General features: G+C 43.8%; 1 protein-coding gene across 1 annotated transcript in view; it reads left to right on the top strand.

Annotated features, from left to right (window-relative positions):
* Nucleotides 1-26,359, top strand: part of LOC139155509 (myosin-7-like) — a gene marked incomplete at its 5' end in the record, with an annotated part of 49,066 nt that overhangs the window by 6,520 nt on the left and 16,187 nt on the right. The window contains 17 exons of the mRNA XM_070730663.1: nucleotides 176-239; nucleotides 381-479; nucleotides 744-847; nucleotides 1,754-1,892; nucleotides 4,594-4,712; nucleotides 5,648-5,797; nucleotides 6,289-6,459; nucleotides 9,248-9,557; nucleotides 11,636-11,709; nucleotides 12,984-13,071; nucleotides 14,544-14,661; nucleotides 16,114-16,237; nucleotides 19,025-19,161; nucleotides 22,474-22,729; nucleotides 24,653-24,895; nucleotides 25,166-25,342; nucleotides 26,119-26,264. Of these exons, the coding sequence (XP_070586764.1) occupies nucleotides 176-239; nucleotides 381-479; nucleotides 744-847; nucleotides 1,754-1,892; nucleotides 4,594-4,712; nucleotides 5,648-5,797; nucleotides 6,289-6,459; nucleotides 9,248-9,557; nucleotides 11,636-11,709; nucleotides 12,984-13,071; nucleotides 14,544-14,661; nucleotides 16,114-16,237; nucleotides 19,025-19,161; nucleotides 22,474-22,729; nucleotides 24,653-24,895; nucleotides 25,166-25,342; nucleotides 26,119-26,264 (2,519 nt within the window). The remainder of the gene's footprint in view (nucleotides 1-175; nucleotides 240-380; nucleotides 480-743; nucleotides 848-1,753; nucleotides 1,893-4,593; nucleotides 4,713-5,647; nucleotides 5,798-6,288; nucleotides 6,460-9,247; nucleotides 9,558-11,635; nucleotides 11,710-12,983; nucleotides 13,072-14,543; nucleotides 14,662-16,113; nucleotides 16,238-19,024; nucleotides 19,162-22,473; nucleotides 22,730-24,652; nucleotides 24,896-25,165; nucleotides 25,343-26,118; nucleotides 26,265-26,359) is intronic.

Here is a 26,359-nt window from a genome sequence, read left to right as displayed (position 1 = left end):
TGCACCGGTAGTATAATTTGTCCCAGGTTTCGAAATCCTCTGTTTCAGTTTTTATCTTTCGGCTCTAACGTTAACCTATCCATTTCTGCACATGATGATATTGTATATAGAATTTCTTCATCTTTGCAAACTTCTATTTGCTCTCAATCCATTTTTGCTTTCTCCTTTTTTTCAGGGTAAATTCATCCGAATTCACTTTGGGGCAACAGGAAAGCTGGCGTCGGCCGACATAGAAACCTGTGAGTGTGTTGGGTTTTCACAAAATTCTTTCCAAAATCTTTGAGGGGTTCTTTGAAAGTTTTTCTGGATTGTTTTTGCCGCCCACTTGTTCACCATCTCGGTATCTTTTGTCGTCCTCCACTTTGCTGTCTTCTCCTTAGATCTCCTGGAAAAATCTAGAGTGATCTTTCAGCTGAAGGCAGAGAGGAATTATCACATCTATTACCAGATCTTGTCCAACAAGAAGCCAGAGCTGTTGGGTGAGTTATTCGCCATGAATTTATAAAACTCTACTGCAGGTGTGTTTATATGTATGTATGTATGTATGTATGTATGTATGTATGTATGTATGTATGTTTTTTTTTAAAAAATAATGGGTTTTTAGATATTTTTAAATATTAGATTTGTTACTATACACTGTTTTTATTATTGCTGTGAGCCGCCCCGAGTCTATGGAGAGGGGCGGCAGACAAACCTAATAAATATTAATATTAAAATCTTCTTACATCTGTTTCTCTTTCCAGACATGATGTTGGTCACCAACAATCCTTACGACTACTCCTTCATCTCCCAAGGAGAAACTACGGTACCGTCCATCGATGATGCCGAGGAACTGTTAGCAACGGACGTGAGTATTGTTCTCCAACTTTGGGCTTCTCGATCAGAGGTATCCAACCCTGGCAAATTGAAGACCTTGTGGACTTCCAGGATTCCCCAGAGATCATGGCTTTGAACCCAGTAAATATAATTCTGGGGTTTTTTTCCCCAGTTCTTCCTTTGTTATTTCTTTTAACCATTCCGCCACCTTGTTCCAATAATTTTTGACCTCTGAACAGGTCTATCATTAATGGTAAAATGTACCTTTTTCTTTTTTGCATTTCCAGCATATCAGAGAAACATTTGGGAAGATTTTAGATAATCTTTCTGGTAGCAAGTGCCAGCGATAGAATATCTTGCACTGATTTTCCTTGAATGTATTAGATCTAGTTATCTAACAATTGAAAGTCCAAAGTCTTTCCCATTTTTTCTAATTCAATTCGATATCCAAAATTTCTTCCCCAGCTTATCATATTATCCTTTACAATTTCCACCTCTGTTTAATATCTAATTAAATATTTATATATTTTGCTCATCTTACTGGCCTTCCAAAAAGCTGTAAAGACCTGGCTTTTCCAGCAGGCCTGGGGATATGCATGAATTTTCTTAATTGCTTTAATTTGTGTGACTGTTGATTTTAGATAGTTTTGAATTGCTTTAGGAACCTTTTATTATCTTTTATTCGTATTTGGCTGTGAGCCACCCAGAGTCCTTTGGGAAGTAGGCAGCATATAAGTCCAAATAATAATAATAATAATAATAATATTAATAATAATAATAATAATAATAATAATAATAATTGATTGATTGATTGATTGATTGATTGAATGAATGAATGAATGAATGAATGAATGAATGAATAAGTAAGTAATGAAATTTGGGTTGAGCTTGGGGGGAAAATACTCATCCCTTGTTTTTACCCCCCTCCCAAACGCAGAGTGCCTTCGACATCTTAGGGTTCACCCAAGAGGAGAAAAACTCCATCTACAAATTGACCGGAGCGATCATGCACTACGGGAACATGAAATTCAAGCAGAAACAGCGAGAGGAACAGGCTGAGCCAGATGGATCCGAAGGTGAGCAGAAGAAATGATCACGGGCCTGAAATTGTGATGATGAGAAATAATTTACCAAGGTTTATTAATACTGCACAGAAGTGGGTTCCTTACAGTTCGGACCAGCTTTATATAACTAGTAGCAGGAATTTCCTACCCGCTTGCCAAACTGGGAGTGAAGGCTGGCTGGCTATTATTATTATTATTATTATTATTATTATTATTTTATTTTATTTTATTTTATTTTATTTTATTTTATTTTATTTTATTTTATTTTATTTTATTTTATTTTATTTTATTTTATTTTATTTTATTTTATTTTATTTTATTTTATTTTATTTTATTTTATTTTATTTTATTTTATTTTATTTTATTTTATTTTATTTTTTTTATTCATTCATTTATTCATTTATTTATTCGATTTTTATGCCGCCCTCCTCCTTAGACTCAGGGCGGCTTACAACATGTTAGCATTAGCACTTTTTAAACAGAGCCAGCCTATTGCCTCCACAATCCGGGTCCTCATTTACCCACCTTGGAAGGATGGAAGGCTGAGTCAACCTTGAGCCAGTGATGAGATTTGAACCGCTGACCATCAGATCTAGCAGTCAGCTTCAATGGCCTGCAGTACTGCACTCTACCTGCTGCGCCACCCTGGCTCTATATTTGTATGCCGCCCCTCTACGGAGACTCGGAGCGGCTCACAACAACAGAACACAGTACAAATCCAATAGTTAAAAACAATGTAAAAGCCTTAATATAAAACAGTCATACATCCCAAACAAACCATACATAAAACAGAGCGGCCTGGGGGAATCAATTTCCCCATGCCTGACGGCAGAGGCGGGTTTTAAGGAGTTTGCGAAAGGAGGGTGAGGGCAGCCCTGATCTCCGGGGGGAGCTGGTTCCATGCCCCTGAACCAGTTCTCAAGTGCCAAAAAATTGACCCCCCCAAAAAGCTGAAATCAAGATGGCGATCGCATTTTGCGAGAAAAAAAAACTCCAGAAAAAGATCCCCCCCCCCCCCAAAAAAAATTGTATTAAAAAAACCTGAAAATTTTCATTAAAAAAGATGGTGGTTCCAAATATGCGCAAAGTAAGAATGGTAATGTAAATTATGTTAATCTCAACTTATATATGTTATCCCTACTTAGCGATAAATTAATATATATCAACTCGATATATTTGTGAAAATTCACTTTTTATAGTCACAGCATTAAGTTTTTACCTTTGTGATGTGTACCACCTACAGTTCACATTTTGGAAATGCTCATTTAATATTTTGTTATGTCTTATGTGTTATGTTTGTTTGTTTTCTTCTTTATAATCAATAAAAATTATAATTAAAAAGAAAAAAGATGGTGGTTCCCACAGACCGGCACGAACCAAACAGGTTCCGTGACGTCATAGCGACGTCACCAGTGTGCCACTACCAGTTCGGGCAAACCAGTCCGAACCAGTTGGAACCCATCCTGGACTACATCAAGTTGGCCGTCGACCACTTCAGTTCTTTTCCAACCACTCCATCCTATCTCCTCACCCAGAGCTGGCGAATATTTTTTGGTTCGCATGCCTAAAGAGTGCGAGCGCATGTGCTAGCATGCATACACACCCTCCGTGCTGCCCCTTCACATGTGCACAATCCACCCCATCCCTGAACATGCGCACAGGCCTCAGTGAAGCGAGGGATGGTGAAAAAGCACCCAACAGGCAAACCAGAAGTTCGGAAGCAACAGACTTCCGGTTTGGCCCTTGTGCTGTTTTCCGCACTCCGGAGCCTTCAGGGAAGCTTCGTGAAGCCCCAGAGTGCAAAAAACAGCACAATGGGCAAAACCGGAAGTCTGTTGCTTCCGAACTTCTGGTTTGCCTGTTGTTCTGTCGAGCTCTCTGGTAGAATCCTCCCAAAAATTCACAGGTACAAATTTCAGACACACACACATTTGAAAAATCAAAACAATGTTCTTTATAATGACAATTCACTTAAACCAAGCCCTCTTTTGGGATAGCCAAGAGCACTCATCTCCAAACAAACTGGTAATTTGTACAAGTCCCTTATCAGTTCTGTGATACTTAGCTTGCAGCTGTGAGGCAATTCACAGTCCTTCTTCTTTCACAAAGTGAAACACACTTTGCCCTGGTTTAGTTTCAAAGCGGGGGGAAATCAACACACAAAAAGTCAAAGTCAGCAAGGCAGTCACGAAACACCACGATCAGATAATCCTCCACAATGGCCAAACCCATAGGCTGCTATTTCTAGCAGCCTCACCAATGAACACAGCCCCACCCAAACACGGGTGGCCTCATTTTCTTTGATAATAATCTCTCAGTTGTTGCTGCCTATGCATCGCTCTCCGCATGCGTGGCTGTATCATTAACTCTTGTTCCGAATCCAAGGAGGAGCTAGATAATTGATCTCCTTCTGAGCTGCCTGCCACACTCTCCTCCTCCCTGTCACTCATGTCTTCTTGGTCAGAGGAGCCTTCATCATCAGATTCCACCGGGGGCAAAACAGGCCTGCATCATGTGGATGTCTCCCCCCACATCCACAGTCCTTGGGGCAGGAGCTGGGCCAGAGCTAACCACAACACCTGTTGGGTGCTTTTTTGTTCTTGGGGGCTTCAGGAAGCTTTCCTGATGCCTCTGGAGGGCAAAATAGTCTTCCCCAATCAGCTGGCTAGTGTGTGAATGCGCATTGGAGCTCACTCTTCCATGGTTTTTGCAGAAGCTGACAAGGCAGCGTATCTGATGGGCCTGAACTCCGCAGACCTGCTCAAAGGGCTTTGCCACCCGAGGGTCAAGGTGGGGAACGAGTACGTCACCAAAGGGCAAAATGTCCAACAGGTAAGAACCCCACCTGCCTAGAGAGAGAAAAAAACCAACTCTCAAAAGGGGGCGGGGCGGAGAGAAGAACCCAGTTTTCACGTTCAAAGTCAAGGTGGACATATAATTTATCTTGATTTCTTTTTTAATGGGGTGAGATGTTTTTGTGTACGCATACCCAAGCAGACTCAGATTGTCTCCTTGTGTGTTTAATCACACTCGGCTAATAAAGTATTCTAATCTAATCTAATTTAGTCTATATTCTGTTCTGTTCTGGCTGTTCTATATTTTCTATTCTAATTCTATTCTCCTCTATTCTATTTCTATATTCTGTTCTATTTCTATTCTATTCTATTCTATTCTATATTTTCTATTCTAATTCTATTTTCTATTCTATTTCTATATTCTGTTCTATTTCTATTCTATTTTATTCTATATTTTCTGTTCTAATTCTAATTTCCTCTATTCTATTTCTATATTCTGTTCTATTTATATTCTATTCTATTCTATTCTATATTTTCTATTCTAATTCTATTCTCCTTTATTCTATTTCCCTATTCTGTTCTATTTATATTCTATTCTATTCTATATTTTCTATTCTATATTTTCTATTCTAATTCTATTTTCTATTTATTTCTATATTCTGTTCTATTTCTATTCTATTTTATTCTATATTTTCTATTCTAATTCTATTCTCCTCTATTCTATTTCTATATTCTGTTCTATTTCTATTCTGTTTTGTTCTATTCTATTCTGGTCTATTCTATTCTATTCTTATCCTAATCCCTGTTCTATTCTGGTCTATTCTATTCCAATTCTAATTCTAAATTGTCTTGTCTAGTCTACTGTACTCTAGTTTATTGCGTAAGCCTAGTCTAGTCCTCTTGAACTTTGTCGGAGAATTTTAAGAAGGGACGAAGCTTCATCTCCCCCATAACTTCCTTTCCCCTCGATAGGTGTGCTACTCCACTGGGGCTCTGGCCAAGGCTGTCTATGAAAGGATGTTCATCTGGATGGTCATGAGAATCAACACCACGCTGGAAACCAAGCTTCCCCGGCAGTACTTCATTGGGGTGTTGGATATTGCTGGCTTTGAGATCTTCGATGTGAGTAGTTTCTTCTTGGGTCATGGGCTCGGTTTGATTACGGGATGGATCAACCTTCCCCCAAGTTGCTTTTTACTAGGCAACAACTGGGTACAGTTGAGATGGGTGGATGGGTGGATGAATGGATGGATGGATGGATGGATGGATGGATGGATGGTGGGGTCATCTACACATCCACTCAACCACCCACCCATCCATCCTTCCTTCCCTCCCTCCCTCGACCCATCCGCCCTCCCTCCCTTCCATCCCTCCATCCACCCACCCACCCTCCTCTCCCTCCCTCCCTCCCTCCCTCCCACTTATCTATTCATCTGTTCACTCACCCACTTTCCCACAAAACCCAATAAAGGCTTAACAAATTCCCAGAAGCTTTGACTTAACCGGTGGGTGGGGGAGGGGAGAGAAACTTCTGGGAAAAAAGTCTTAATCTTCTAGAACTGGTCACCCTCCAAGATGTCTGATTTCCTTTTTTCTTCTCCCCCCCTTCCCAGTTCAACAGCTTTGAGCAGCTGTGCATCAACTTCACCAACGAGAAGCTGCAACAGTTCTTCAACCACCACATGTTTGTGCTGGAACAAGAGGAATACAAGAAGGAGGGCATTGAATGGGTGTTCATTGACTTCGGCATGGACCTCCAGGCCTGCATTGACCTGATTGAGAAGGTAAGCTGGGGGTGTATGTGTGAAATTGGGTTAAACCTTCCATCCTTGGCTCTCCGAAGGACAGAAAGACAGGGGCGCTGGGCACAATGGGGCACTTATGCACGCCCCTTATAGACCTCTTAGAAATGGAGGCAGGTCAACTGTAGACAGTCTAGCTTGGCTGCATAGCTAGAGGTATAACAAGCAGGAAGAGGGAGATTGTGATCCCGCTGTATAGAGCGCTGGTGAGACCCCATTTGGAATAATACTGTGTTCAGTTCTGGAGACCTCACCTACAAAAAGATATTGACAAAATTGAACGGGTCCAAAGATGGGCTACAAGTATGGTGGAAGGTCTTAAGCATAAAACCTATCAGGAAAGACTTCATGAACTCAATCTGTATAGTCTGGAGCAGCGTTTCCCAACCGGTGTGCCGCGGCACACTAGTGTGCCGCGAGACACCGTCAGGTGTGCCGCGGCGCCCCTAGGAAGCTCCAGCTGGGCGGGGCGCTGCCGGTGCCGGACCGCCGTATCCGGCGTTCTCCTGCTGGGCCCCAAAGAAGGAAGGCGGGAAAAAGGAGGCAGGGGCAGGGAGGTGCGGCAGTAGGAGTAAAGGGAGCCGCGGCTGCCCCTGCCTCCCCACGGTGCCTCCGGCCAAACGTGCCCCTGGCTTCTCCGCCCTGCCCCATTGCCCGCCCGATCCGCCCACTCTCCTCCGCCGCCGCCTCCTGCCTTGGGGCGAGCAATCCAGGAGTCCAGGACTGTGTGGCTTTGCGCCATGAAGAGAAAACGGCCGACTTTTCCCTGCTGCCGTTTTCTCTTCATGGCGCAAAGCCACACAGTCCCGGACTCCCGGATCACTCGCTTCTCCGGTCAGCAAAGCCATCTGCCCAGGAAAGCGCCGTGCTGGCCGGAGAAGCGAGCGATCCGGGAGTCCGGGACTGTGTGGCTTTGCGCCATGAAGAGAAAACGGCAGCAGGGAAAAGTCGGCCGGGCTAACGGGAGGCGGCGCGAGGCCGGGCGCTGGGGACGTCTGGTGGGTGCGCACTCCACTCTCTCTCCGGCTCTCTCTCGCTCTTTCTTTTTCTCTCTGTTGCTGGCGTGGTGAACGAGAGAGAAAGAGAGAGAGAGAAAAAGGAGGGGAGAGAGAATGAGAGAGAAAGAAAGCAAGAGAAAGAGAGGGAAAGAAAGCAAGAGAGAGAGAGAGAAAGGAAGGGGGGAAGGATGGAGAGGGAAAGACATAGAGGGAGGGAAGGAGGGAGAGAGAAAGAGAGCAAAAAAGAGAGGAAGAAAGAAAGAGGGATGGAGAGAAAGAAGGGAAGGAAGGAAGAGAGAGAAAGAGGGAGGGAGAAATAGAGTGAAATGGAGGAAGAGATTTTTTTTGTCCAAACTTTTCTTTAGCGCCCCCCCCCCCCCCCCCGGTTCAGTGTTCCCCAGAATTTTGAAAACATGAATAATGTGCCGCGGCTCAAAAAAGGTTGGGAAACACTGGTCTGGAGGACAGAAGGGAAAGGGGGGACAGGATCAAAACATTTAAATATGTTAAAGGATTTAATAAGGTCCAGAAGGGAAGTGTTTTTAATAGGAAAGTGAACACAAGAACAAGGGGACACAATCTGAAGTTAGTTGGGGGAAAGATCAAAAGCAACATGAGAAAATATTATTTTACTGAAAGAGTAGTAGATCCTTGGAACAAACTTCCAGCAGACGTGGTTGATAAATCCACAGTAACTGAATTTAAACATGCCTGGGATAAACATAGATCCATCCTAAGATAAAATACAGAAAAAAGTATAAGGGCAGACTAGATGGACCATGAGGTCTTTTTCTGCCGTCAGACTTCTATGTTTCTATGTTTCTAAGGTTAAAGTTTTTCGGGTTTGGGGATGTAATAACAGGGTCAGGTAGTGCATTCCAGGCATCAACCACTCTGTTGCTGTAGTCGTATTTTCTGCAGTCAAGTTTACATTAAGTTTGTATCTATTGTATTGTTGCGGTTGCAGCTGAAGTACTCATTGACAAGTAGGACAATGTAGCAGATAATTTTATGATTGACCCTGAGGTCAGACCGAAGGCAGCGTAGTTCAAGATCATCTAAGCCCAACATTTTAAGTCTGGCGGAATAAAATTTTCTGTTGTGAGTAGAGGAATGGGGGACTCTTCTCGTGAAATATTTTTGGATTCTCTCGATTATATTAATATCCGATATGCAGTGCAGGTTCCAGATAGATGAGCTGTATCCAGGGAAGGGCTAGCAAAATTTTTACTATTATACTGGGTGGACCCTGCATTTTCTTTCAACAGTGAAAATTGGGTGCTCTGGGATAGAGCTCCATTTTCACTATCCCACTTCGTTGCCCCACCCCCAACCTGGCTGTATCAGAGTATTGGTTTAGCAAATGTTTTGCATGCTCTGATTAGTAGTACAGTGTTACCAGAGAAAAAACTACACAAGGTTAGGTTAACAACTCTTAATGCCTTTTTTTTTTTGGCAATGTTGTTACAATGGCACTTAAACCACTTGAGATGCATACTCCAAGGCTCTTGACAGAGGGAGGTCCATCTACAAGATCATGTCCATCCAGCTTGTATTTTATGTTGTGTTTTTTTAATTTTTTGGCCAATGTGTTTGTGTGTTGAGATTTGAAGTTGCCACTTGTTTGACCAATCTGATACATAGTCAAGGTCTTTTTGAAGGGTAGCAGCATTGCCAGTCGTACTTAATAGCTTTACATCATCGGCAAACGCGTATTGTGTAAGACAGAGCATTTGTTGGTTGAGGTTTGAAGCTGGTCTTCTCTTCTTCAGCCCATGGGCATCATGTCCATCCTGGAAGAGGAGTGCATGTTCCCCAAGGCCACCGACATGACCTTCAAGGCCAAGCTGTACGATAACCACCTGGGCAAATCGGCCAATTTCGGCAAGGCGCGCGTCATCAAGGGCAAACCCGAAGCTCACTTTGCCCTGATCCACTACGCCGGCACCGTGGACTACAACATCATCGGGTGGCTCCAGAAAAACAAGGACCCTCTGAACGAAACGGTTGTGGGCCTGTACCAGAAGTCAGCGATGAAGCTCCTGGCCAACCTGTTTGCCAACTACGCAGGATCGGACGCACGTAAGAGAAACGAGGGGGAAAGGGAGAGGGAACGAACTTCCAGTAGGCCCATTGGGGAATTTTTTACCCATCCCAGGCTTCAGGAAAGCCTTCAAAGACTTCAGTGAGGTCTCCACACACTTATTTATTGATTGATTTTTATTTATTGATTTTGTCCAATACACAATGAGGGTATTAGTGGGTATACATATAGTAAAATACATGATGAAGGTTGTAGAGGAGATACTCATAGTAAAATATATCTAAGAAAGAATAGAAAAGAAGATATAGGAATAGAACATATCAATGAAAGAATAGAAGAAGAGATATAGGAATAGAAGAAAGGTATAGGAGATATAGGAGAGCAATCGGACAGGGGACGGAAGGCACTCTAGTGCACTTGTACTCGCCCCTTACTGACCTCTTAGGAATCTGGAGAGGTCAACCGTGGATAATCTAAGGGTAAAGTGTTGGGGGTTTGGGGATGACACTATGGAGTCCGGTAATCAGTTCCATCCTTCGACAACTCGGTTACTGAAGTCGTATTTTTTGCAGTCAAGTTTCGAGCGGTTAATATTAAGTTTAAATCTGTTGTGTGCTCTTGTGTTGTTGTGGTTGAAGCCGAAGTAGTCGCCGACAGGCAGGACGTTGCAGCATATGATCCTGTGTATGTGTGGGTGGGTTGCGGCACTGCAAGGGGAGGTTGTGCGCACATTGCATTTTGGCTGTGGGCACTCATTTGAGATTGGGTGCCTTAAAAGCCGAATAAAATAAACAAATAAATAAATAAACATGTGCGCCCTTTTTTTTCCATGCGAGCAAAAAATGGGTTCACCGTCACTGATATAGGGTGCACTCTGCGTGCTGCTCTGCATCTCCAGTGGGTGCGCATGCGCATGCCTGAGCGAGATTTTGCTTCTGCCCATGTGCAGGGAGCAATATCTCATAAGGGGACGAGATTTCGGCGGTTTTTGGCTTCCGCGCATGTGCAGAAGCAAAAAAAAAAGCACCAAAAACCACTGAAATCTCGCATGTCCTCTCGTAAGATTTTGCTTCCTGTGCATGTTCAGAAGCAAAACTCTCACTCGGCCATGCGCGCAAAGTGCACCAGTAGTGGCAGGTTCAGAAAATGCATTTCAAGTTTGCCCATTGTGCTGTTTTTGCACTCCAAAGCTTCAGAAAGCTTCCTTGGACCTTCCGGAGTGCAAAAAACAGCACACTGGCAAATCGGAGGTAAGACTTTTCTTACGGTTTGTCCGTTGGATGGTTATTTTTTGCCTCCAGAACTCCATGGAAACTTCCCTGCAGCATCGGGAGGGCGAAAATGGTCTTTCTCAAGGCCGCAAATCAACTGACCAGTGCACGCATGTGCGCTGGAGCTAAAACATGGCAAACTCTCGTGTACTCTACAACATGGATCTGCGTGCCATCTGTGGCATGCATGCCAAAGGTTTGCCATCATGGCCCTATACCAGTGATGGCGAACCTATTGCACAGGTGGCACCCGGAGCCATATCTGCCGGCACGTGAGCCGCTGCCCCAACCTGCATGTGTGTGCCGGCCAGCTGATTTTTGGCTCACACAGAGGCTCTGGGAGGGTGTTTTTGGCTTCCAAAGAGCCTCCGCGGGGATGGGAGAGGGCGTTTTTATCTTACGACAGCTCCAGGAAGCCTTTGTAGCCTGGGTAAAGTGAAACACAAACCTATTGGTCCATCCAGAAGTTGGGAAACAGGCAGTTTTGGGCCTCCGGGGGGCGAGGGGAGCAGTTTTCGCCCTCCCCAGGAATTGAATTATGGGTGTGGGCACTCGCGCATGCGTGATAGCGCTCATGCATGCTCTTTTGGCACTGGAGGGACAAAAGCTTCACCATCACTGCCCTGTACTATTTCTGACAGATGGCAGTCCAGTCTTTTCTCGAAAGCCTCCAGGGATGAAGCTCCCATCAGATGTGTCGAATTCCACCCTGCATCCTCCTCAGCCGGCCGGCTTTTTTGAGCCAGCTGGGAGACGATGGGAATTGTAGTCCTGACATAGAACCGGAATCTGCTGGACGTAGAATTGCTTTTACACCTTTGGTTCTTCTTTGCTCTCCTCTGCAGCCCTGGAGAGCAAGGGGAAGGGGACGCATAAGAAGAAGGGGTCTTCTTTCCAGACGGTGTCAGCTTTGCACAGGGTAAGGAGAAGTTGGTGGGAGGGGGCCCTTCCTTCCCCTCCCTTCCCCTCCCTTCCCCTCCCTTCCCCTCCCTTCCCCTCCCTTCCCCTCCCTTCCTCTTCTTTCCTTCTTGTTAATACTGCCCTGAGTCTGCGGAGAGGTGCGGCATACAAATCTAATAAATAATAATAATTATGATAATTATGATGATAATAATAATAATAATAATAATAATAATAATAATAATAATAATAATGAAGCATAACACACCAGACATTGTGATCATGGAGAAAAAGAAAGTATGGATCATTGACATCGCAATCCCAGGAGACAGCAGAATTGAGGAGAAGCAGCTAGAGAAATTAGGGAAACATGAAGATCTAAAAATCGAGCTGCAATGACTCTGGCATAAGCCAGTGAAAGTGGTCCCAGTGGTACTTGGCACGCTGGGCGCAGTGCCAAAGGATCTCAGCGGACATTTGAAAACCATTGGAATTGACAAAATCTCCATCTGTCAATTGCAAAAGGCCGCTTTACTGGGATCGGCAAACATAATTCACCCCTACATCACGCAGTCCTAGGTGCTTGGGAAGCGCCCGACTGGGGATGAAATACGAAATCCAGCATAGTGATCTCGTTTGCTGTGTTGTACTGACATAATCATCATCATATTATTATTATTATTATTATTATTATTATTATTATTATTATTATTATTATTATTATTATTATTATTATCCTTATCTACTTTGGGGTTGCCATATAGTAAACTACCAATGGTAGTCTATAAATGTAAAGATGTAATGTGTCTTTAAGAACTTTGACTGGTTTGGCCACAAGAGGGCGCCAGCACCATTCACTGTGGGGGGAGTTATCTTTGATATATCTTTCATTGTGAGTCTGTAGTATTCTAGCTGTGTGCGGTTTGTAATCTATTGCTAATATTTGTATATATTTGTTAATAATAATAATAATATTGTTAATACTAAGTCTGTGTCTTTAGCCCACCTATCTACACCACTGCAACAACTCTGCTGAGCGTTTGTCGAAGGTTTCGCACAGGGCTGCACCGAGACATGCTAACTCTTCTTTTGTTCTTTCCATCCATCCATCCTGTTTATCTCCTTTCTTTCTTGTCTGACCGAAGTTCTCCCCTGCCTACCTCTGTATACCATCCGTCCATTTTTGCATGTCTTCCCTTCCCCCACCCCTTCCTCAGTTTCCCCCACCAACCCATTTTACCCTCCTTTCCCTCCCAACGTAAAACTCCCATATTTCCTTTTTCTACCCCACAGGAGAACCTCAACAAACTGATGACCAACCTGCGCTCCACCCATCCCCATTTCGTCCGTTGCATTATCCCCAACGAGACCAAAACCCCAGGTGAGACCACACCCCCACGTCCCACCCTGGAAACTCCCCCCCACCCCAATTTATTTATTACATCTCCATTGCAAACCGGCCCATTTTCATCTAGCGACTCTGGCGGGAAGCTCACAATAACATCAATATAAAACGAGACACGGTCAATACATGGAGCCTTCCACTTAGGAGCAGAGTCGAGCCCCAAAATGTATCTTGTTAAGTGAGAAAATGCACAGATAATAAGGTGTCTTTGTCTTACATATCGGACGTACAGTACAGTGTATTTAGGATAATGTGTGTGTGTGTTTGCATGTGTGGATCAGCAAGAAGGATAACTACCAAATCTCACTTGGGGGTGCATTGGAGGTACACAGCTGTGCACGCATCTTGGAATTTTCTAACGGAGCCGCGCACCTGGGCGCACCGGCTGCTGCCCACCACTGATAGTGTAGAGTAGTCTAGAGCAGTGTTTCCCAACCTTGGCAACTTGAAGATATTTGGACTTCAACTCCCAGAATTCCCCAGCCAGCAAATGCTGGCTGGGGAATTCTGGGAGTTGAAGTCCAGATATCTTCAAGTTGCCAAGGTTGGGAAACACTGGTGTAGAGGAATGTACAGTAATCGGCATACATTAAAGGGAAAGATCATTGCATTCAGCTCTCAAAGGGTCACCACCTCCAATATATGCTACATAATATGATGGAACAAATAATACGATGGAACAAATAAATGAATACAGATAAATACAGAATTATGCATATGCCAGATTTAGTATAGCTAGAGGCATAACAAGCAGGAAGAGGGAGATTGTGATCCCGCTGTATAGAGCACTGGCGAGACCCCATTTGGAATACTCTGGAGACCTCACCTACAAAAAGAGATGGATAAAATTGAACGCATCCAAAGACGGGCTACAAAAAATGGTGGAAGGTCTTAAGCATAAAACGTATCAGGAAAGACTTCATGAACTCCATCTGTATAGTCTGGAGGACAGAAGGAAAAGGGGGACAGGATTGAAACATTTAAATATGTCAAAGGGTTAAATAAGGTCCAGGAGGGAAGTGTTTTTAATAGGAAAGTGAACACAAGAACCAGGGGCCACAATCTGAGGTTAGTTGGGGGAAAGATCAGAAGTAACATGAGAAAATATTATTTTACTGAAAGAGTAAGTAGATCCTTGGAACAAACTTCCAGCAGACGTGGTAGATAAATCCACAGTCACTGAATTTAAACATGCCTGGGATAAACATAGATCCATCCTAAGATAAAATATAGGAAATAGTATAAGGGTAGACGAGATGGAACAGGAGGTCTTTTTATGCCGTCAATCTTCTATGTTTCTATAGTGTATATCTGGTTATACCAAACTGGTAAGCATTAATGCATCTCATCCTGTTAAAAAAGGTCACCTCATTGGTTTCTGTTACTTCCTCAATGAGGACTGGCTTCTTACTTTTGCACTTACCGGCTTTTTCCTCCATCTTCCACAGGGATGATAGACAATCCTTTGGTCATGCACCAACTGCGTTGTAATGGAGTGTTGGAAGGAATCCGTATCTGCCGGAAAGGATTCCCTAACCGGATCCTCTATGGGGATTTCCGACAAAGGTAAGCCTACATTTCAGGAATTTGGGGAGGGGCTTTTTAAGACCCTTGGAAAAGTCACCCAAAAATAAATCAAAGGGGGGAAAAAACCACAATGACTTTATTTTCTACTTGGAAACCGTTTCTGGACTTTATGCTCAAGGTGGGGAAAAAATGAAACTTTGATTTGGGGGTTTACCAATTAGACATTGTTATAGAAATTGCTGCAGGTAGTCCTTGACTTACGACCTCATCTGAGTCATAAATTGTTGCTAAGTGAGATGTTTGCGATGTTAATTTTGCCCCATTTTACAACATTCCTTGCCACAGTTGTTAAGCGAATCCCCACCGTTGTTAAATTAGGAACACCATTGTTAAGCGAATCTGAATTTTGATAACCTGAGCATCGCGAGGCCGCAATGGTCGAAATTGTGAAAAACAGACCTAAGTCGCATATTTTTCAGTGCCTTTGTAACTTTGAATGGTCGCTAAATGAACCATTGTAAGTCGAGGACTTATTATTAGTCTTCTATTTTTATTTATTTTTTCTTATCTATCCATTCATACACATTATAATAATAAGAATAGATATTTTGGTTTAAACCCTCTTTTTTTTGTTTTATTGAGATTAAAATTAGATTTAGTTTATATATATAGACTAGAATTGACAAGATTGTATGACTTTATACTAGTTAGAACTATTTTTCTTTTCTTATGATATCAATCTTTTTTATTAGATTTTTTTTGTATTAGTAGTATTGAATTATGCATTTAATCATGTATTCCTTTTTCTGTATCTGCATTTACACTTTTGAGAAAAGCGGGGATGATACATCCCTACATTTTGTGTTGAATGTTTGTAAGTCTGTCTGTTATTTTAAGAAAATTAATAAAAATATTTGAAAAAAAAAAGTAAGTCGAGGACTAGCTGTACTAGGTAAAAGTGAAAAGCGCCAGATTTCTTATTTACGTTGGCAGGAGTGATTATTTCCAAAAAAAAAAAAAAAAAGTTTTCTCAATGAAAAAATTCAGTCTTTTGGTTTGCCAATTCCTTAAAAGACTTAAGCTTTCAGATTTAAATAAAATCTTGAATGCGTCTACATGTAGTCCTCAATATACAACCAAAACCGAGCCCAGGATTTCCATTGCTAAGCAAAGCGGTTGTTAAGTGAGTTTTGCTTCATTTTGCAATCTTTTCCTCCACCGTTGTTAAGCGAATCAGATTGTTCCCCTTTGGCTTTGCTTGTTGGAAGCCTACGGGGAAGGCCACGAGTGGTGATCACATGACTGTCAAAGTTTGATCACGTGGCCATGGGGCTTCTGCGACGGTCGTAAGCATGAAAAACGGTCGCAAGTCCATTTTTTCAGGCCTGCTGTAATGTCGAACGGTCACAAACCGAATGGTCGTAAGGTGAGGACTCTCCCCGTTGTACAGTGGATAAGGAGAGGGACTTACGAATTGTTTTTCCTTTTGAGGTACCGTATCCTGAACCCGGCGTCCATTCCTGAGGGCCAGTTCATCGACAGCCGGAAGGGGGCAGAGAAACTTTTGGGCTCCCTGGACATCGACCACAGCCAGTACAAATTTGGACACACCAAGGTGAGTGGACAATTGAAAGACTCCACAGCTTGGAAAAGGATGATGGGCTTCATTCAAGGGGCTCTAGGAGACGACGATGGCCATCTTAAGAAGAGTGCTGAGAAGAGCAACAAATACGGTTGAGGGTCTGGAGGCTAAAATATACAAAGAACAGTTGGAGGAATTGGAGAAGTGGTGTGGTGGCCTAGTGGCAGAGCTCTCGCCTCACAATCAGGAGGCTTTGAGTTTGATCCTAGGTAGTGTTGTGAGTGTTGTCCACATCTTCCTCAGCTGGTCACAGATTTTGAGGCAAATGAGCTGGGTCCATCTGGGTATCCTAGGCCTGAGTCTGAGAGTGAAGGGGAGGTAGAACCTGGGGTACCACCAGAGACTGTAGAACCCTTGGCTATGGTAGTGTTTGAGTCAGAGGACAATGGGGATGTTGGGACCCTATATTAGATGCAAGAGTCAGAAGAATGTGAGCTAGACATGAATATCTCTATAGACAAGGGTCTAGGCATTGAATATCTCTATGGGACATTTGGCCACCCTGGCAGTATATAAGACAACTCATGGGAAGAGGGAGCATGGAAAGACAATGTTCGTAATGGAAGACAGAGCTTGGGAGCTAAAAGACTTTCCTATTCCTCTGGATCCTTGATTCCGGCTTTTGTTTTGAGCTGAAAAACGTCTTTGGACTGCCGTGAGTACATTTGTCAAAGAAGTAACATCAGCCAGGAGATTTATAGCCTTTGGCTAGTGTTCCAGATTTCCCATTATCTATCGCTAATGAGAGAGTGCAGCCAGTTTCACATTCCAATGACTTAACTTTTTGTACTACAGAACTGTGTTTGCAAAAATATACTTTGCTGTGCTATGCTAGCTTTTGATTCTCGGCGTGAATTGAGTCATTATTTCTAGTACTTGACCTGGACAGGCAGAACTCAGGGACCGCCTTCTGCTGAACGAATCCCAGCGACCGGTTAGGTCCCACAGAGTGGGTCTTCTCCGGGTCCCGTCAACTAAACAATGTCACTTGGCGGGACCCAGGGGAAGAGCCTTCTCTGTGGCGGCCCCGGCCCTCTGGAACCAACTCCCCCCAGAGATTAGAATTGCCCCCACCCTCCTTGCCTTTCGTAAGCTTCTTAAAACCCACCTCTGCCGCCAGGCATGGGGGAACTGAGACACTCTTTCCCTCTAGGCCTTTACAATTCTATGCATGGTATGTCTGTATATATGTTTGGTTTTATAATAAGGGATTTTAACTGTTTTAATATTGGATTGTCATATGCTGTTTTATTACTGTTGTTAGCCGCCCCGAGTCTACGGAAAGGGGCGGCATACAAATCCAATAAATAAATGAATGAATGAACGAACGAACGAATGAACGAACGAACGAACGAACAAACAAACAAACAAAAACAAACTGCTGGTGATAGCATGATGACGTCATGGAGCCAGGTTCAGTTGGTGCTGGTCCATGGGTGCCATTATCTCTTTTAAATTTATTTCTTTTTATTTCCCCCCCCCCCTCATCTGAGCATGTGCAGAAGCTGAGTTTTCGGCACTGCGCATGTGTTATCATCTTGTTTTTTGGCTTTTTAATTTTTTTTTAAAAAAATTGGCACTGCACGTGCGCATGTGCGCATGCGTGAAGGAAGCTTGCGCTCATGAGACGCAGCAACACAGCACTGGAAGAAGTGGAGTGGCAGCGAGGTAAGTTAGAACCCACTCCTGGCTGCCACAGAAGAGAAGGAGTCCGTCTGTTTCCCAAAGCACCTGAAGACATAAGCTCTCTACATGGGGCTACCTTTGAAAAAGTGTTCGGAAACTTCAGATCGTGCAGAATGCAGCTGCGAGAGCAATCATGGGCTTCCCCAAATATGCCCATGTTACTCCAACACTCCGCAGTCTGCATTGGTTGCCGATCAATTTCCGGTCACAATTCAAAGTGTTGGTTATGACCTACAAAGCCCTTCATGGCACCGGACCAGAATATCTCCGGGACCGCCTTCTGCCGCACGAATCCCAGCGACCAGTTAGGTCCCACAGAGTGGGCCTTCTCCAGGTCCCGTCGACTAAACAATGTCGGTTGGCGGGCCCCAGGGGAAGAGCCTTCTCTGTGGCGGCCCCGACTCTCTGGAACCAGCTCCCCCCAGAGATTAGAATTGCCCCCACCCTCCCTGCCTTTCGTAAACTTCTTAAAACCCACCTTTGTCATCAGGCACGGGGGAACTGAGGTATCTCCCCCGGGCCTATATAATTTATGTATGGTATGCTTGTATGTATGTCTTTTTAATAATGGGGTTTTAAAAATATTTTAAATTGTAAATTATTAGATTTGTCATGAACTGTTTTATTGTGTTGTGAGCCGCCCCGAGTCTACAGAGAGGGGCGGCATACAAATCTAATAAATAAATAAATAAATAAATAAATAAATAAACGAACGAACGAACGAATGAATAAATAAATGAATAAATAAATGAATAAAATAACATAAAATAAGATAAAAAAATAAAAAAATAAAATAAAATAATTAAATTAAATAAATTAAATTAAATTAAATTAAATTAAATTAAATTAAATTAAATTAAATTAAATTAAATTAAATTAAATTAAATTAAATTAAATTAAATTAAATTAAATTAAATTAAATTAAATTAAATTAAATTAAATTAAATTAAATTAAATTAAATTAAATTAAATTAAATTAAATTAAATTAAATTAAATTAAATTAAATTAAAAGTGGCCCACAGTGAAATCGAGTTTGACCCCCTTGTTCTGTGTTCTACTCTGCTCCCCTCCAGGTGTTCTTCAAGGCTGGTCTCCTGGGACTTCTGGAGGAAATGAGAGACGAGCGTCTCTCCCTGATCATCACTCGCATCCAAGCCCAATCCCGCGGTGTGTTGGCCAGGATAGAATTCAGGAAGATCATGGAACGGAAGTAAGTCCATTGGTGGCTCTTTCCTGGGTATATGTTCTTTCCTCATCCGGAAGTCCTTTTTGGTGGTGGGTCCTCTGCAAAGACCTTCTTGCGATTGTTCCTGTGTCGCTCATCTCGGTTCAAACATAAACCCACGTCTGATGTTGTGGGCTGGATTCCTGATTCTGGTGGCCTTGTCCTGATTTGGAGAATGGGAATGGACGATGGGAGGGTTTGTATTTGTATTTGTATTTATTAGATTTGTATGCCGCCCCTCTCCGAAGACTCGGGGCGGCTAACAACAATATAAAAAGACAATGTAAACAAATCTAATATTAAAAACAATCTAAAAAACCCAATTTAAAGAACCGCTCATACATACAAACATACCATGTATAAATTCTATAAGCCTAGGGGGAAGGGAAGTTTCAATTCCCCCATGCCTGACGACAGAGGTCGGTTTTAAGGAGCTTGCGAAAGACAAGGAGGATGGGGATAACTCTGATATCTGGGGGGAGCTGGTTCCAGAGGGTCGGGGCCGCCACAGAGAAGGCTCTTCTCCTGGGTCCCGCCAAATGACATTACTTAGTCAACGGGACCCGGAGAAGGCCAACTCTGTGGGACCTAAACCGGTCGCTGGGATTCGTGCGGCAGAAGGCAGTCCTGGAGATATTCTGGTCCGATGCCATGAAGGGCTTTATAGGTCATAACCAACACTTTGAATTGTGACCGGAAACTGATCGGCAACCAATGCAGACTGCGGAGTGTTGATGTAACATGGGCATATTTGGGGAAGCCCATGATTGCTCTCGCAGCTGCATTCTGCACGATCTGAAGTTTCCGAACACTTTTCAAAGGTAGCCCCATGTAGAGAGCGTTACAGTAGTTGAGCCTCGAGGTGATGAGGCCCTGAGTGACTGTGAGCAGTGACTCCCGGTCCAGATAGGGCCGCAACTGGTGCACCAGGCGAACCTGGGCAAACGTCCCCATCGCCACAGCTGAAAGGTGTTTCTCTAATGTGTTTGGTCCACCAACTTCTTTTTCCCTTCCCAATACTTTATTTTTCAGAGTATAAGACACACCATAGTTTTGGGGGAGGAAAACTAAGAGGGAAAATCTGCCTCTACCTCCCAGCAATTTCCCTCTCAGCATCCATCCAGCAGCACAGATGGTCTACACTGTTTGATGTGTATTTCTGTGCCTGTGTGACTGACCCATATAAATAGCAAAGAATTGGAGAAATATACATGATGGCAAGTATATTAAAGCCGGAAGGTTTTCTTAAATGTAGTCACACTAACTCCTCCCAGTTATTTAAATAGATCTACTCCAAACATGACTAAGTCAGGGTTTAGCTCAGCTGCCTTATCTTAATACTAAACAGGACACTGTTACATTTCAGACTATACTTGTACAGATGCTGTTAAAATTGGTGTGGCTTTCAGGAAGTGTACATTATTCTCTGCTATTTAAAAGGAAATACAGTACAAAAGTACTGGGCCTCTTCAAATCAAGCATTTATTTTAAAAAGCTTCTTCAGTTTGTTCATTTCTCTAGAACATTAATAAAGCAGTCTTTAAAAAATAAGTTCTAATAATTTGAATAGGCATTTATAGATTTTGATTTACCTCCTTGCATTTAAATTCAGCAACCAATTAGCACAAGAAAATAAAATTCTGCCTCTGCTTCTCTCTCTCTCCCTCCCAATTTGCCTCCTTGCAGCTAAAGTTGCAGTTTAGTTTCACTTTCATTTTAGTGCATGGCTTGCCTCGGAAAGCTGCTAATCAGTTGCTTGGCTTAACAGGCTCTGCGCTCTTTGCTGCAAGATGGTAAATTGCTGGGAGGTAGAGGCCAAAGGGACGGGGTGGCTGGGTGGTGAGGCTACATTTTACATACACTCTCTACATGGGGCTACATATGCTCTCTACATGGGGCTACCTTTGAAGAGCGTTCAGAAACTTCAGATCATACAGAATGCAGCTGTGAGAGCAATCATGGGCTTCCCCAGATATGCCCATGTTACACCAACACTCCGCAGTCTGCATTGGTTGCTGATCAGTTTCCGGTTACAATTCAAAGTGTTGGTTATGACCTATAAAGCCCTTCATGGCATCAGACCAGAATACCTTCGGGACCACCTTCTGCCTCACGAATCCTAGCAACCAGTTAGGTCCCACAGAGTTGGCCTTCTCCAGGTCCCGTCAACAAAACAATGTCGTCTGGCGGGACCCAGGGGAAGAGCCTTCCCTGTGGTAGCCCTGACCCTCTGGAATCAACTCCCCCTGGAGATTAGGACTGCCCCCACCCTCCTTGCCTTTCACAAACTCCTGAAAACCCACCTTTGCCACCAGGCATGGGGAAATTGATTCCCCTCGGCTGCTCCGTTTTATGTATGGTTTGTGTGGGTTGTATGAGTGTTTTTAAATCAAGGGTTTTTAACTGTTTTCCTGTTTTAATCATTGCCTTTGGAGAGGGGCGGCATACAAATCTAATAAATTGAATTGAATTGATTTGTATTTTGTATTCTTGTTGTGAGCCCCTCCGAGTCTTCGGAGAGGGGCAGCATACAAATCTAATAAAATAATAATAATAATAATAATAATAATAATAATAATAATAATAATTATTATTATTATTATTATAACAATTATTAATAATTATAACAACCACAACAACAACAACATTCAGTGTATAACCCAAGTTTTCACCCTCTTTTGGAGGGGGTAAATAGGTGCATCTTATACTCTGAAAAATATGGTAATTTGGGGAACACAAGAATAAGGAAGATATTCCTTATTTTGAAGTAGCTTCCAGATTGATAGGAAGAAAGAGATGCCTCCAGATTTAAAAGTATGAAATAGCTTCTTCTCAGGAGTGAAATGTTACTAGTTCAGACCGGTTCACCCGAACTAGTAGTAAAAAAAAATGCTTCCGATCTGGGCGAATCGGTATTTCCGACGATCAGCTGTGACATGTAGTTTATATTAGCTAGAATCATTGGCTTTCTAGCTAATCTTCAGTGTTCTATTTACCTTTGCAGACTTGGAGGGCTTTTAACTGTTCAATTTTTTAGCGCCACATGGGTGCGGACTCACAGAATCGGTAGCAGACAGATTTTATGGTTGCTCCTTGTCCACCCAGATCAGACTTCTGTGATGTTTATGGAATGGAGTTCTCAGACTTGAGAATGTCTGTAGCTCAGCTTGAATGATTAGGTTCTTGGGGTTGTCCAAGCTTGGTTTGTTTCATTGGGTAACATCATCAGCGCATGGGAAAGCCTAATGAAACCGAGATCCTTTGGCCTGATGATCCTCTCTTCCCCTTCTTTTGCAGGGAATCCCTGCTGGTGATCCAGTACAACATCCGGGCTTTCATGGTGGTGAAGAACTGGCCCTGGATGAAGTTGTTCTTCAAGATCAAGCCGCTGTTGAAGAGCGCCGAGACGGAGAAAGAGTTGGTGGCCATGAAGGACGAGTTGGCCAAGTTGAAAGAGGCCTTGGAGAAGTCGGAAGCCCGTCGGAAGGAGCTAGAGGAGAAGATGGTCTCCTTAGTGCAGGAGAAGAACGACCTACAATTGCAAGTTCAGACGGTAAGCTGCGGAGAGTCCTCCTTGCGACTAGGTGGTCGTGTTAAGTCAGTGTTTCTCAATTATTTTTGCTAGCCCCTCCCCGCCCCCCCGCCCCTGGGTAGAAGTAAACATTTTACACATACCCAACTCTCCAAAGTAGGCCCCAATGGAATTTTAGTGTTAATATTTATTATTTTACTTATTATAAGCTGTAAGCCAGCTATTGGTGGAGAAGGCTGCTCTACCCTCTTACCTGGGAGTAAGTCACACTGAATTGAGGGGAGCCTGTTTTCAGTTTTTATTTTATTTTTATTTTATTTATTTATTTTTATTTATTGTTAGAGTTGGAAGGGACCATGCGGGTCATCAAGTCCAACCCCCTGCCTAAGCAGGAACCCTATAGCATCCTAGCCAAATGGCAGTCCAATTTCCTCTTTAAAATGTCCAGAGTATTGGAGTTCACAACGTCCACTGGTAGGTTGTTCCACTGGTTGATCGTTCTGACGGTCAGGATGTTCTTCCTTATTTCCAGGTTGAATCTCTCCTTGGTCAGCTTCCAGCCGTTGTTCTTCGTCTGGTTAGGCAGGAACAGGCTACCATGGTTAGGGTCCTCTTTTTATGTGGGGCCAGGCCAGCTTAATCAAACTGATGTTTTGGGGTCGCCAGCCTAGCCCATGAGTACCGCTTCTGCCGGACACTTAAAGCGAATGGTATGGAAGGAAGATTTAGGATGCTGTTTGAAGCTTTCGCCCAGCTGCAGGGGATGCTGTTCCTTGTCCAGCAGCAGGTTCACCACACTGTTCATGGCTACTACGGCACCCGCCAAAAAACCCAGAAACCCACGCAGCCACCCCGCCATGCCTGGCCACTTTCTCTTCCGGGCTTTGGAGCAGCGTGCAACTTGGAAAACACTCCCCATCCAGGGGAATCGATCGAGAGGGACCACGCATGTTTTTCATGGACACACGTGTCCAGTAATGGGCAGCCAAATTTTTTACTGCCACACTGTGGGTGTGGCTTATTTTGTGGGTGTGGCTTAATGGTCATGTGTGGCTTGGCGGCCATGTGACCAGGTGAGACTGGTTTGAACCATCGTCATTCAAGTGAACTATTAAGTCCTCGATTTACCTTACCAGTGTCGCTCGCTGGGGTAACAATTTGTTTAGTGTTTCCCGCGCTCTCTTTCCTGGGTCACCCCCCCAACTTAGGCTGGGTAGCTAGGTGAAAGCGGCCAGCGCCGTTTCCACCCATACCTTCTGCTTGCACCTCAGGTGGGAGGTGGCCACGTGAGGCTGGAGGGGAGCCGGGAAGGAGAGAGGGAAGCTCGTCCGAGGCCAGGAAGGAGGAAAGAGGAAAAAAGCAAGGAGTGTAGACGCAGCAGCAGCAGGGAAAAAAAGGAGAGCTGAGCAGAGGCCAGTAATCCAGGAAGTGACAGCCACTGATCAGCTGGAGCTGCGCATGCATCTTCATTTCCACCAGTGGAACTGTGTTCCACTCCATCCTATTTGCTGCCCACCCCTGCATGTGTCCCCTGGCATCGCTTCCTGGATGGACAAGCCCCACTATTTGAGGAGGACAATGTTAAGTCAAGAACAATGGAGCCACATGTGGCTTTTTCATCCCTCTGCTGCGGCTCCCTGTCGCTCAAAATATGTGTCACAACTGCCCATGTGCAACACCTATCGACACGCAATTTGTTAAGCTTTTCGGCCTCCGATAGGTCAACCCTGGATAAATCCAAGAAAAGTTTCAGAAAAAAACAGAATCTTTAATTCAGTTAGTTTTATGGCTGCTCAGGAAATATGCACAGGAAGAATTTTGTGGCTCCCGTTGTTTTCCTTTCTGTGGGCAAATAGGTCCAAATGGCTCTCTGAGTGTTTAAGGTTGCCAACCTCTGTTTTAGTTTAACAGTTTATTCCTCATCTCTCTTTTTTCCCCCTTTAGGAGCAAGACAATCTGAATGATGCTGAGGAACGCTGTGACCAGCTGATCAAAAACAAGATCCAGCTGGAGGCCAAAGTGAAAGAGATGACCGAACGGCTTGAAGACGAAGAGGAGATGAATGCTGAACTGACCGCCAAAAAGCGGAAGTTGGAAGACGAATGTTCAGAGCTCAAGAAGGATATTGATGACTTGGAGTTGACCTTGGCCAAAGTGGAGAAGGAGAAACACGCCACTGAGAACAAGGTAAGCATGGATTTGACGTGGCATGGAATCCAAAGTCTGTTAGGTAGCCAAGGAGATATCGGGAACATTGGTTGGGGCCACTGTACGTGGAAATGTTGAACATGGAGGCGCGGGGAACAGTAGTGAGTTGCTCCCACGGACTGCGCACCAGTAGCGGGTGCCAGATTGTGCAATTTGTGTGCAACCGCTCTGGTAGCGTATTTTTTTTGTTTCGTGTACATGTACGATGTTCCTGTGTTGTGATTTTTCTGTATTGTGATATGACCACAGGTGAAGAACCTGACCGAAGAAATGGCTGGTTTGGATGAAATCATCGTCAAGCTAACCAAAGAAAAGAAAGCTCTCCAAGAGGCCCACCAGCAAGCTCTGGATGACCTTCAAGCGGAAGAAGACAAGGTCAACACGCTGACCAAAGCCAAGGTCAAACTGGAACAACAGGTGGATGATGTAAGTACACTAACTTTGCGGGTGCCATAAATTTTTCCTGCTCCCATGTTTTCCTAGAGAAAACATCCTGGTGAAAAGATGCTAGAATAGTGATGGAAAACCTTTTTTGTCTCCTGTCAAAAGGGTATGTGTGTGTGTGTGTTAGTATGCGCACATGTGCCCACACCCATTCCCTCCCTCCCTCATACACACCCCTCGGTGCTGCGCACGCGCACAATTCTGCCATTACCATGCATGAAGCCTGCAGAGTGCGAAAAACAGCACAATGGATAAAACAGAAGTCCATTTTCCAAACTTCTGGTTTGCCTGTTGGGCATTTTTTTGCATTCCATGGCTTCAGGAAGCTGAAGTCTCCGGAGTGCAAAAAACAGCACAACAGGGAAATCGGAAGTCCATTTTCCAAACCTCTGGTTTGCCTGTTGTGCTGTTTTTTGCACTCCAGGGTTTCCGGAAGCTGGAGTCTCTGGAGTGCAAAAAACAACACAACAGGGAAATCGGAAGTCTGTTTTTCTGAACTTCTGCTTTGCCTGTTGGGCATTTTTTTGCACTCTGGGGCTTCAGGGAATCTTCCCTGAAGCCCCAGAGTGCAAAACAACCCCTCCGGAGGACGAAATGCCATTCCCCAGGATCCAAAATCAGCTGGCACGTGTGCCATAGGTTCGCCATCATAGTGCTAGAACATAGAACCAGGGTGCCGGAAGGGACCTCAAAGACCTTCCAATCCAATTCCTACAGGATTGACCTAGCTGATTTATTGTTTTTTCTTGGCCTGACAGCTGGAAGGCTCCTTGGAACAGGAGAAGAAGATCCGCATGGACCTTGAGCGGGCCAAGAGGAAGCTGGAAGGAGATTTGAAACTGGCCCAAGAAAGCATCATGGATTTGGAGAACGACAAGCAACAACTTGACGAAAAGCTGAAAAAGTAGGCCTCTCGCCCTTCGAATTTCTTTCCAACCAAGTCTTTCCTCTCCCAAAGTCTTTCAAGATAGTTCACAATTACCTTTATTAGACTTGGAG

The sequence above is a fragment of the Erythrolamprus reginae genome, unplaced genomic scaffold (assembly GCF_031021105.1).
Source record: "Erythrolamprus reginae isolate rEryReg1 unplaced genomic scaffold, rEryReg1.hap1 H_26, whole genome shotgun sequence".
Classification (NCBI taxonomy): Eukaryota; Metazoa; Chordata; class Lepidosauria; order Squamata; family Dipsadidae; genus Erythrolamprus; species Erythrolamprus reginae.
This window is presented reverse-complemented; position numbering and strand designations above follow the sequence as displayed.